Source organism: Garra rufa, chromosome 23 (assembly GCF_049309525.1).
Source record: "Garra rufa chromosome 23, GarRuf1.0, whole genome shotgun sequence".
NCBI lineage: Eukaryota > Metazoa > Chordata > Actinopteri > Cypriniformes > Cyprinidae > Garra > Garra rufa.
In genome coordinates this window covers 17,472,415-17,485,753 of record NC_133383.1, presented here as the reverse complement: position 1 = coordinate 17,485,753, position 13,339 = coordinate 17,472,415, and the positions used below count along the sequence as shown (strand labels likewise).

General features: G+C 37.6%; 1 protein-coding gene across 5 annotated transcripts in view; it reads left to right on the top strand.

Annotated features, from left to right (window-relative positions):
• Positions 1–592: 592 nt before the first annotated feature.
• Positions 593–13,339, top strand: part of dlg2 (discs, large homolog 2 (Drosophila)) — a 259,268-nt gene continuing 246,521 nt past the window's right edge. For all 5 annotated transcript variants that reach the window (XM_073829906.1, XM_073829904.1, XM_073829905.1 and 2 more), the window contains exon 1: positions 593–791. In XM_073829906.1, coding sequence (XP_073686007.1) covers positions 762–791 — 30 coding nt within the window. In that variant the 5' untranslated portion in view covers positions 593–761. The remainder of the gene's footprint in view (positions 792–13,339) is intronic.

Genomic DNA, 13,339 nt, shown 5'->3' with positions numbered 1-13,339 from the left:
ACTGGGGAATGTCTTGATATAAAGAGCAGATGTTGTGTGATGCATCAGCCCTGATGTGCCAATCTCTGCTGAAGCATTGCTGCAGTTTCCTCTCTGTGACTGCTGACTCTTTGTCTTGTGCCTGCTCGCTAGCCCCATTCACTTAAAAGGCAGGTTATTTGAGCTCGCCAACGGTTCGGTGGTTTTCCAAGACGCCCCAAAATAAACCCTGATTGATGTTGTCAAGGTCAGCATGAACTGCTTACTCACTCCCCTCTCTTAAACCCGCCAAACTGCCCATTCTTACACTTCATTTATCCGCACAACTGGCTTGGAATCAGCTTAGCTCTGCCTCAGATAACCAAAGGAGGACAAATCCAAACTCTCACACCACAAACAGTGGCTGTATTCCCAGTCGTAGTGCAGATTCTCCAAGCTAGAAAGGCAAATCTTCAGCGTCTGCAAGAGGAGAGCGCGTCTGTTGGGTGTGCGCGTGTGCGGCGAGCTCCAGAGGAGGAGGGATGCTCTGTGATCTCAGCAGCAGCAGAGGCAATCTGAGCCCCAGCCATGCGGCTGAGCAGCGGATAGCGCTAACAAGCGCCGGGCTGTAGGACTACGGCAAGACCATGCCTGCGCAGAGAGAGGACTCTCGCCTCTGTCCGCGTTAGCTCCAGCCGTGCCTTCGTTCCTCTCTCTTTCATTCTGTCTCTCCTCTTTACCTCTCTCTATTTGTTAATGTGGTGCTGATGAAGGGGAAACTAGCTTGAGCTGTTTCGCTCAGGATGGATTGTCTGTGTATTGTCACAACTAAGGTAAGGAGAGCTGGATGAGAATTGAATGAGTATGAAAGGGAAGAAGCCCCTTCCCATTTTTTGTCGTTCCAGCTGTGAGTATGTGTCTGCTGTTATTTGTTTTGTATTGCCTTGGTGTTTCTTTTAAAATGGACTTTTGAAAATGGTTGAAGTGTTGCTTTAGAGTGTTGTATTGTATTAGGCTTAATCCCACGTCGCCGGCTCTGTGGAGCCATCAAGGCGTAAACTTGTCTCAAACTTGCGTCCACAGATAATGAGCCTCTCCGCAGGCAACGGGGCTTTTAGCTCTTCGCCAACCGCTGGAGCCAGACACAGCGCTGGTGGAATACATTATTGATGGTCAGTCCATCAACAAACGGTCCAAGGCTTTATCGGATTTTCCCGCCTTCGTTGGTGCAGGTATCCGGACGGGAAGCCCTTTGAGTGGCATTAGAGGATTGAGAGTGCCAGTCTGCCAGCAGTACTTGGGCTAATGGGGTTTATTTCACTGCTCTGTTTACATGCTTCTAAATATACAATATGAGTGATTTGATCTTTCTAGCTCTGTTCAGTTTAATGTTCTCTGTAGGCTTGTCAGTGAGAGAGAGCTTGTGCCTAATGTGTAGACAGCCATCTATCTCATTCACAATCAGTGTTGCAGCTGCAATTTACCAACCTGTGAATTGAAATATTAATGTTTGTATATTCGCACTTTGAATCAATGCTAGAAGTGCTATTGTGATGGTAATGCGGGCAGCTCAGCTCTGTGCGGTGAATTCTAAATGTGGCTCTACTACAGCTAAATGGCAAGCACCTTATTGCTGGTTTTTAAATGGTCAAGTGTATTTTGTAGAAATGATTTTAAATGGTTTAAACTTTATAACACCTCTAAAAATGGTTGATTAATATTAGACATCTTCAATAGTTTTTCCATACCCCTGGAATAAGTGGTGTGGTGATATCATGATACTTAAATACATATATTTTAAAGAAATTAATAATATTATTCAACAATAAATTAAACAAAAAATGATGGTAAAAACTTTGATATATATACACACTCAATCTACCACTCAAAAGTTTGCGATCAGTAAGATTTTTAATCTTTCTTTTAAGTTTCTTGTGCTCATCAAGGCTGTGTTTATTTAATTAAAAATACAATATATATATATATATATATATATATATATATATATATATATATATGTATGTGTATATGTATATGTATGAAATATTATTATGATGTAAAACAATGTTTTTCTATATTAATATACATAATTTAATTTATATCTGTAATTAAAGTTGAATTTTCAGAATCATTACTCATTATTATTAGAATAATTTCTGAAGGATCATGTGACACTTAAGACTAGAGTAACAGCTGATGAAAATCCAGCTTTTCATCACAGGAATAAATTCTATTTTAAAGAATATAAAAACAAAAAACATTTTTTTGTATTGTAATAACATTTTGCAATATTACTGTTTTTTGATCAAACAAATGCAGCCTTGATAAGACTTCTTAAGAGAATTCTTTAAAAAACATTACAAGTCTTACTGATCCTAAACTTTTGAGCGGTAGTATAGATGTTTTTCCTGAACACGGAAGTAAGTCCGACTCTTAACTGAAAGAATGCTTTGCATTTCCGGTCTGCATTGTTTCTAGTCAAATTAGGGTATATTCCGAGCTAATAAACTAATGTTAAACCTATTAAAATGTTTTTAAAATGCACATGGCTCTATAGCGCCATCACTTGGCAATGTCGCAATGACCGTCATTTGTCAGTGCCTCACTTTAATGAGTGTGTATATGACACAAAGCAGCGGACGTTAGCTACATTAAAAACAGATGGACGCTATTTGAATGGGTTCCTATGGAAACCGGAACAGAAAGGCATTCAATCTGACGTTAGAATTCGTAATGGCGGCGCTCATCGTTTACTCAGGAAAAAGGTCTATATACTGTGATTTGTTCTTTTGAACTATATTCTTTGACTTCATCAAACAGTCCTAAAAAAGAAAAAAGTATAACAGGTATCACAAAAATATGAAGCAGCACAACTTTTTTTTTTTACATTTAACAATAATAAGAAATGTTTCTTGAACACCAAATCAGCATATTAAAATGATCTTTGAAGAATCATTGAGACACTGAAGACTGGAGAAAAGGCTTTTAAAAAGTCAGCTTTCCTTCACGGAAAAAAAATATACATTTTAAATAATATAAAAATATAAAATACCTATTTTCTATTGTAAAAATCACAATAATGTTTTTACTGTATGAATAAATGCAATCAGTGTTTTGATGTAATATCATCCCATCCCAGCTGAGTTGCTTACTCAGATTTTTTGCTTTCAATTCATCAGTCACCCACAGGAATTATTTTAAGCTTTTTTTTTCAGTTGGACTTGGTGAATCATCGTTCATGTCTTATGAAAGAGAAGTATTTGTCTGTGCTCTGAGTGGCTAGGTTAAGTTTTTCTTATAAATAGATGTTTACTTACTTTCTAAGGTACACAGAGATCTAGACAGCAAGTTGCCAGTGTAGCCCAATACATAATGTAGTGATAGCAAGTGCATCAGGGCTGTCATTCACAGACACTGAGACATCATTTGGGCCCTCTCTCTCAGTGGCTCTCTGAGTTACACACAATTTTACAACTCCATTTAAAAAAATAATTGAATTAAGTCGTTGCTTTTCTCTTTAGTCTTTACTGTCTCCTGCCTGCTTCCTCTGTCTGCCTTAATGTTGAAAAGAGTTATTTCTGTTATTTCTAATAAACTAAGTCATTTTTACTGTTGACCGCAGATGCACAAGATACATAGAGACTGTAAGAGGCCAACTGCTCAAGAAAACAACCAGACCTCTTTAGGAATCACTGAGCTTTGCGGTTAAAAGAACACTATCCTGGTTTGTAGCAATTTAGCAGTGTAATGATGCTGTTGACAGAGATCTGGCTCATCTGTGGCACCCTGGGAAGCACAGCTCGGGACTCATAGGGTGAACCCCTCCCTCTGGTAGAAAAGGTGAAATTTAAGTGAGAACATCAGATGGAAAGAACAGATAGATCTCTTTGGACTGAGGAAAGCTCAGTTTTATTATTTTTCATGTAGCTGCTGACTGATGCCAAGACTTAAAGTTGGCTCCATTTGTATGAGACCCCTGTTGTTTGATTGTTTATATTTACAATACCAGTCAAAAGTTTTTGAACAGTAAGAGAGTTTTTAAAATGTCTCTTCTGTTCACCAAACCTGCATTTATTTGCAGCAAAAATATGATTACTGTTTAAAATAACTGTTTTCTATTTGAATATATTTTAAAATGTAATTTTAGCATCATTACTCCAGTCACATGATCCTTCAGAAATCATTCTAATATTCTGATTTGCTGCTGAAAAACATTTATGTTGAAAACATTCAAATAGAATTTTTCAGGTTTCTTTGATGAATAGAAGGTTCAGAAGAACAGCATTTATCTGAAATAGAAATGTTTTGTAACATTGTAAATGTCTTTATCATCACTTTTGATCTATCTAAAGCATCCGCGCTAAATAAAAGTTTTAAAAAAAGAATATAAAAAAGACTCCAGGCTTTAAATGGTATAGTGGATAATGTTACAAAAGTTTTTATTTAAGATAAATGCTGATCTTTGGATCTTTCTATTCATCAAAGAATCCAGAAAAAATTACTCAACTATTTTTTTTTAAATATTGATAATAATAATAATAATAATAATAATGTTTCTTGAACAGCAAATTAGCATGATTTCTGAAAGATCATGTGACATTAAAGACTGGAGTAATGATGCTGAAAATTTAGCTTTGATCACAGCAATAAATAACATTTTAAAATATCTTCAAATAGAAAACAGTTATTTTAAAAAGTAAAAAAAAAATATTTAGCAGAATTACTGCATTTACTGTATTTTGGATCCAATAAATGCAGGCTTGGTGAGCAACAGAGAATTCTTTTAAAAATATTAAAAATCCTACTGTTCAAAAACTTTTGACTGGTAGTGTATGTTTTGTCTATACAGATGATATCAAGAAAATTAAAAACACTTTTACACTTTTGAAGCTCTTTTATTTTTTGTATGTATTGCTACCTTATTTTTCATAAAATAGTTTTCAAAGTTTTATTGAAATGATTTGGAAGGCAGAAAAGAATCAGATGTTGCAAGCCAAATTTGAGCTTGTATCACCCACATGAGTGCCATGGCAATCGGTAAGGAAATTCAGATTTAGATGTCTGCATAAAAATGCAGATTCAGAAAGTCATAAACTTGTCATTGTATCATCAGGAGAAGACAGTCGCAGAGAGAACAAGATCTTGTTGAGAGAATATCCTCCCTTACAAGAACCAATTATATTGTACGCGCTGAGAGTCATTATGCTCTGCTTCATCACAGGAAGTCTTTCCTCCAACAATGCCGTTGTCAATTTTTTTTTTTTGCACTCTGGCTGTAAATATTTCGTGTGAGTTCTTTCTATTTTAAGTCAGTGAAGTGTACACGCACATCTAACGCCCTCCACTCCCTCCCTCTACTTCAACAATATATCTGCATCTGTCGCTCTCTCTCTCTCTCTCTCTCTCTCTCTCTCTCTTTCAGTGACTTCCTCCACTCTCTTCTGGGTAGTTAATGTTACATAATAGTTTGCGGGATGCACTCAGTAGGTTATGGCTGAGAGAATATCAACCCACACACACACGCTGTGTGACGCTGGGTGTTGATGGGTGTTTCAGTCCCCCATCGCAGCTGTTTTTAGTAGCTTGGACAAAGGTGACGTAATGATGATCTTTGCCTCCACCCCTGCAGGGCAACCCTCTCCGCTCACCCTCCTCTCCTCCGCTGGACAGTGTGGGATCTAAGGTTCATCTGCGTGGGAAACACTCATTGATTTTTTTTTCTTTTCTTTTCTGTTCCACAAGGCCACTCTAACTTGTCTCTCTGTAGGTCTAGGTAGAGTTGAATGTGTCTGCAGTTCTTCTGTTCATTCATTCAGGTGGAGGTGTTAAATTTGCAATGGACATTGCCCACATACTTTGAGAAGTTATGAATTCAAAATTAAATTTAAAGGGCCTCTATTATGCAAAATCCACTTTTACATGGTGTTTGGACATAAATGTGTGTTGGCAGTGTGTTAACACAACCACCCTACAATGATAACATTCCACCCAATCCTTATTTTTTAATCCTTATTAAACCAAATCAGTTTCACTTGGAATGGCATTTTGATTCGCTAAGCAATGTGACATCACATTGATTAGGCCCTGCCCACAGCTGCTGATTGACAGTCCTGCATTGCTATAGTTTCCACCCTCAGCAAGTTGTCTTCGGTTGTACGCTGACCTCCATTTTCTCAGCGCTCGAGCAGTGTTCTGTGTTTGGATGACTGAACATAAGAGTCTTAATTTTTCCCAACATCTAAACAACTGAGGACGCAGTGAATTATTTAAATTTTTGAAGGTAATGAGCCTCAAAAATCTACCTAAATACGTTTATGTCTGCGCAAATCATTTCACTCCAGACTGCTTTGTGAATGTTATGTAGTTATAGATCTTAGCTAACGTTTTAACTGTATTTGTATGTGTACGTTATCGAAGAATTTGAATTGATCAGTGCTGTGTTGTCCGTTAGTGGCGCTAACAAACACGTCCTCCCCGTCCTGTCGAGTTGGTCACGATGGTCCATTGAGCTCTGTAACTTCGTGCTGTTTCGTCCCACCTTAGGTGTGTTTGGCTTCCCAAATGTATGGCTGAACACTGGTTCTTTTGCTCAGTCATGTTGCTTCTACCGACTGTTGCTGTAACTATGAAAAGCAGAGCTGTAAACACTATGCCTTCTTCTGAAGACGGTACAGGAATATGCAGCTCATTTGCATTTAAAGTGATACACACCAAAACAGCTCTTTTTTTTAGACACGCCCCAAGAATGTCATTTTCCAGATGTTGTAATAAATGATCTGTGGGGTATTTTGAGCTGAAACTTCACAGACACATTCTGGGGACACTCAAGACCCTCAAGACCTTTAGATAATTAGGGGTTTAAGCGTGTAATGCTAAAACCCTATTGTAATTGTTAGAATGGTCACGGATCAGCGATCTCCATGTAAAACTGATTGTGAAAACCATACCGCAAGTCAAGTCTTAAAACTTGGTGGGATGGTAGTACTCACACCACCTACAATGTCACCAAGGCTCGCTCGAATCACCCTGACAGGGGGCGCTACAGCAATCAAAAGTACGAAATCGCTCATAACTTCATTGCAGACTCAAGTGTCTTATGTTGTTGGAATCCTTGGCTCACGCTGGCCAAAACACACACCTCGGATTTGTCCGTCACCCTTACGAAATTTTGGGGTATTTTGGATTTTTTTGCAAAACCTACTTTTGCGACTTAGTCCTAGGTTTTTCGCTTGATTGGAACCAAACCAATGCAGAGAGAGCCAAGTCAAGTCAAGATTATTTATACAGCGCTTTTTACAATACAAGTTGTGTCAAAGCAACTTTACAGTATAAAAATAATGCTGCTGCATTTTGGACCAGCTGGAGTTTGTTTAATAAGCGTGCAGAACAACCACCTAGCAAATATCAATAATTATAAAAAAAAAATTGACTCGCAGTCACAAAGGGACACAAACGTTTGAAAGGAACAGGGCCACTCTTAGTAAAATGCCTATAACTCCTGAATGTAATGAGATATCTTCACCAAACTTAGGACACTTGTGTAAGAGCTTAATCTGAGGCCGCAGGATAAAAATCGTGGAGCTTGGCCATTGGTGGTGCTGTAAGAGGGAAAAAAAAAAACATTAAAATGGCTATAACTGTGTAACCATTTGTCCTATCAACATTAAAAAATAGGTGTGCGCGGTCTTGGTCTGACTTGCCACAAGTGTCTACAAGGACATTTGCATATCTCAAAGAACATGGCCGCCATTGGCCAAATTTTTCAGAGGCGTAAACTATTGTACATCGCATGGTTGATCACACATACACACGATATTCCTATCATACCATAGAACTCCTTATTCCAGACAACTTTGCCTCTAGAACCACTGCTGTCAATCAAATCGTTTGTTAAATGATTAAGATTCGTCCGTAGGGCTGGGTATCGTTCCAAAATGTTCGATACCGATACCCTGAATTCGATACCGGTTCCGAATGATACTTTTTTCGATACTTTTATTTTAAGAAATGTATTTTAACAAGACTACTTTTTCAGGATGTTTGTGACACTTTCACATCAGGCTTATCTCTAAGACCAATAAACTAAGGAACAAAAGCACAAAATGAACAAAGTGAAGTTATCAGTGAATAGTTCAAAACAGTTCAAACAGTTTTAACTCAATCAGATTTAAGTATTTGTGAGGCTCCCTGCTGCTTAAAGGTTTAGTTCACCCAAAAATTTAAATTCTGTCATAAATATCTTCATTTGTAGATAATTTTGGATTTAATCCAAGAGCTTTCTGATCCTCCCATAGATAAATCTTTGAATAAAGTTATTTTTGTTTACTTTGCACACAGAAGTATTCTCTCAGCTTCATCTAATTATGATTGAACCACTTATATCACATTGACTTATTTTGACTATGTTTTTGGTTCCTTTCTGGGCATTGAAAATACATATCCAGTAAATATAGGAGGATCAGAAAGCTCTTTGATTAAATCCAAATGATCTTCATTTGTGTTCTGAAGATAAACAAAGGTCTTATGGGTTTGGAACAACATTAGGGTGAGTTATTAATGACAGAATTTTCATTTTTTGGGGAACTAACCTTTTAAGATCACCTGAAATCACTCAACAGTTCTTCTTCAGAAAAATTAGCATGTAGCACCGATATTGATTCTTCATGGTCGATTTTGATTGCTGATGTTTTACAAGTAAATGGGCTGATTCTGAAAGCCTTTTTAATATATTTAGTTTACACCTTAAGCAAGGGACAAGAATGAATGATAATATGAGTACATGAACAAGATGTTTATTTTCTCTATTATAGGTACAGCCAGTTAATAAGAGGCAACCACTGCATTTAGATTAAAATCTAAATAAATGACAAAATATATTATAAATAACAAAAAATAAACGACACAGTTCTTTCTTAGTCGTGTAGACAATAAATACAGCCATAATCAAAATAGGCTACTCTTTCAAAATTCAAAGTGCAAACAGAGACCGAATCTTCAAGCATGATACAGAGCTATTAATGGACAACTACACAACTTATTAGCCCACATACTAATAACAGCTTCGATATTTTATGTAGCCTAATTTGCGCGCATTGGGGAGTCCTTCTCTAAACGTGGGATATTAAAATTGCGTTTTACTTTTGGTTTCGTTTCCATGATCCCGCGAAACTCGGCGGTGATGAGCGTGCATTCTACAATACAAGAGATTACTTCAACAAAACCTTTTGAAAGTGGGAGGACACAAACGGAATTTTGAAAAGCGTGTCCCCACTGGAAATTATGCCCCTGCGTGAGTGCAACTCTGCCGCTGAGTTATCGTTTGATGTGAATGTATGTCGCGTTGTACCTATACTGAGACTATATTGAGACTGAGGTGCCAGAATTGTATCTGACAGAATGTGTCAGGTGTTTTCTCATATTTGACGTGTTGCCAGTCTTGGACGCATAACCTTTTTACAAATATTACATCGCACGCTGTTGCCGTCAATATTGGCATAATGTAGCAATACTTTTGATTGCTTAAACATCGTTTGCGTTAAATTTATGCTTTGCTTTAGAGTATAGTGTACATTACAGCCTCACATTTGACAAGCTCTGGGCGAGTGGGCGTAACCGCCGTAAACTATTGATTTTCAAGGCAGCCTCGCCGCAGCTAATCACCAGCATTTGATCCGGGCACGTTAAAGATACCGCACGTTTTCTAGCTCACTGACGTTGACAAGATTATATCCTTGGGTATCGAAATTTGGTACCGAACGAAAATGATTTTTTCGATACTCGATAGTATCGAGACAATTCGGTCGGTGCTTAAAAAGTATCGAACTCGATACCCAGCCCTATTCGTCCGTCACCCTGGTGAAATTTTGGGGTATTTGCATTTTTTTTTTTTTTAAACCTACTTTTGCGAACTACTAGTCTGGAAAAAAACACTGCAGTACAATTCTCTGGACCCTCTAGGTCAATAATTATCAAACAAATGTTAAAATTTGCCCTTAGGGAAGCTATAACGGGGTTGTTAAGAAAAGGGGCCTGTCCGAATTTACCCAAAATCCAATAAGGCCTGAAGGAAAACTCAAAACTTCACAAAAAAGAGCACATGCAACAGGTGATTCTAAACAAGCATGCAAAGTTTTAAGGAGATCGGAACACAAATAGCCCTGTAACAGTCATAAATGTTACAAAACATAATATTTTAACATAAGGTAAATTACCTGTATTTGCAAAAAAAAAAAAAGGTTGCTACATAATGTCTTTTTTCATATGTGCTTAAATGCCTTAAAGCGCTTGAACCCCGGTAATCACTGCTTGCAGCTATATTACTTTACTTTTAGTTTGGAAACTAGAAGTCCTATTAGGTCATTTAAAAATCATCTGTAAATCAGCAGAATAGGGACAAAATGAAACATCAGCCTTGTATGGTGCACCCTGTAGAGTAACATAAATTTAATCAGTCCTAAGGTTAATGTCCTGTGAATATGACGCTGGTCTCTAGATCAGGGTGAGTAGCTTTGCAGTACTGCTGAGTTCAGGGTTGTAGAAAAGCCTTTCTGCGTCTCTGAGCGCCCACCCTAATCCTCTCATTGCATTTGAAGATGTACCAGAGCTAAAGATGTGCAGTGAGGCTAGGACAGCAGATATTTCCAGAGCACTGCAGTGACATAAGGCCAAGCATGAAGACATGATGGTTAAATTTAGAATATCATTTAATAAGAAAAGTGTCAGGCATAGACTAAAGACAGTAATGATTTAAAAGGATAGTTTACTAAAAAATGAAAATTCTGTCATTAATTACTCACCCTTGTGTTGTTCGAAACATATTTTTGATCAAATCCGAAAGCTTTCTGACCCTACATAGACAGCAATGCAACTGACACGTTCAAGGCCCAGAAAGGTAGTAAGGATTTTGTTAAATAGTCCATGTGACGTTAGTTGTTCAATCGTAATTACATGAAACTACCAGAATACTTTTTGTGCACAAAGAAAACAAAAATAGCTTTATTCAACTATTTCTTCTATTTCAAATCAGTCTTTGCTGTGCATTCACAAGAGTACCATGGCGCAAAGTATGTGCTCTTTTTGTGAAGAAAAAGAACATACTTTTGAGTGTGTATCAGAGGTGAGTTTTGAGACATGCAACTTTGTCATAACTGCGTCTTTAATGAGCCGCTCTGTTGCTTAGTTACATACATCTTTCAACTTTAAGCTGCCCTGTCAATCATCTTGTCACAGTTAACATCATCCACATTTAATTTCCTACCGTACTGGAGAGAAATGAAGTAGCACATTCATTTGCCAGTCGTGGGTCTTTCATGCCGAGAACTGTCCTCATGTGTTTGCATAATGATGCATTTAATGACCAGACGTGTCTTTATGAAACTTCAAAAAGTAATCAAACTGTGTTGATCTCATTAGTTGTTGTATGAACACATTTGGAAACATTTGTAAAATTGTTCATATGAGAAAAAGATTTACATTTTATATGCTGTCAGTGTCTCTTTTCACTGTAACACTCAACTGACAGATATTCATCAAATAAATAGCCTAATAGCTATTACCTTTATTGCACAGAACTCATCACAGTCATCACACAAAACAGGGACCTTCAGACTGTATAACAGGAAGATTGCTCACAGCAGGCTGTTTGAAATGTATTATTAAAGGCTGTGGTTTTGATGCAAACTTTTGTGCCTTGATGGCTGTAGAAGTGGTGCTTTAAATGAGATGAAGATGAAGTTCTCTGCTCTGCACTTTAAAACCCTTTCAAACACTTTCAAACTGCCTGCTTGTTTGTCTGAACGTGATAGTTGCTTAGGAAACCTGTTTGAAAGTTTTTTTTATTTTTTTGTATTTTTATTTTTTGCCTTGAAATTTACGCTGGTGCTGGAATTTCCTCTAGAGCTTTAACATGCTCGCTTATGCGTTCACGGCAACCCCACTGGGTACGTAATCCCTTCTATAGCGGGATATGCAAAAAATGTGGTTCCCTGTAGTTTTATGGGGAATAGCTCCTGTAATGTGACAACGGTACAGTGAAACAGTTGCATTGTTATACCATTGTGCAGGATTGCCCCAGTTCTCCCACTGACACCTCAAATAAAGTGGTATGATTACCCAACCCTGAGGAGTTTTGAAGAGGGCTGTTTGTAAGGCGCTTAATGAGGTAATAACTGTGATCTACTGAACGTACAGAGGCGGCAGAGTGCGGTGCCGCTCTGATGGAGGTCCGCTGTGTATCTAGTGATAGGAGACTCTGGGCGCTCAGATTTCTGCTCTAAAGTGTGTGATGTATGTTAATGAATATGTCTGTGCCGCAGCCTCCAGGCACTTTAAAGTACCTTTGGATTCGAGGTGGGGATTTACATGGCCTAGGTATTGAGAGGGAAGTCATGCAACATGACACAAACACATTTGTTATTTTTTCATCATGTTATTTATATATATATATATATACACACACATATGCAAACATAAACTTTTCATTTGAATCAATTAATCACGACTAATCGTTTTGCAGCTCTAAAAAGTCCCCAAAAATATTAAGCAACACTGATTATTCCAACAATGATTGTAAATCAGCATATTAGCATGATTTCTGAAGGATCATTTGACACTGAAAACTGGAGTAATGATGTTAAAAATTCAGCTTTGCTTCACAGGAATAAATCATATTTTTAAGTTTTTCAAAATAGAAAAATGTAATTTTACTTTTCAATAATATTTCACAAAATATATATTTTTTTCCTGTATTTTTGATCAAGCATGGAGTTGTGGTTGTAATATTTGATGTTGTGTATGTGTGAGTCAGAAAACAGACACACACACATTTACGACAAAGTAAATTATGCATAATGTACCCAGACGTGACTTTGTCCTACTAAAACAGAATAAAAGGGAAATAGACTAAGATTTGTTCCATACACACACAGTTGCACACACAATTGAGTTATATAATATAATTCACTGTTACCTTAGCAAGATCCCCTGGAGGTGTTCAGTGCGGCTGTATCAGGTGAGATGAGGTGACATTAGAAAAGCTGGACAGGCGTTGTCTGATTGCACCAGTCAGGGCACATACTTGCATCAGAGATAGATTAGCATTGATGATTGTGAGGTACAAAAGAAAAGCATGTGTACATGTGTAACTTTTACTTTACACATAATGTAGCTGTCAGTTTCTTTACTCCCTAGTTGTCCCAGGAGGGGAAGCGGCTCTTAGGGATGTGGTGACAGAGAATAAGACGCTCTGACATGCTGTAGTATGTCAGAGTGATCAGTTTTGACAGGCTGTGAATAGAAACATTTAGCGCAGTAATTTGCAAAGGCCTCTTAGCAAGCCGTCTGCCTGCTTACAGCCACACAGGGGTCGGACATTTGTCCTTAA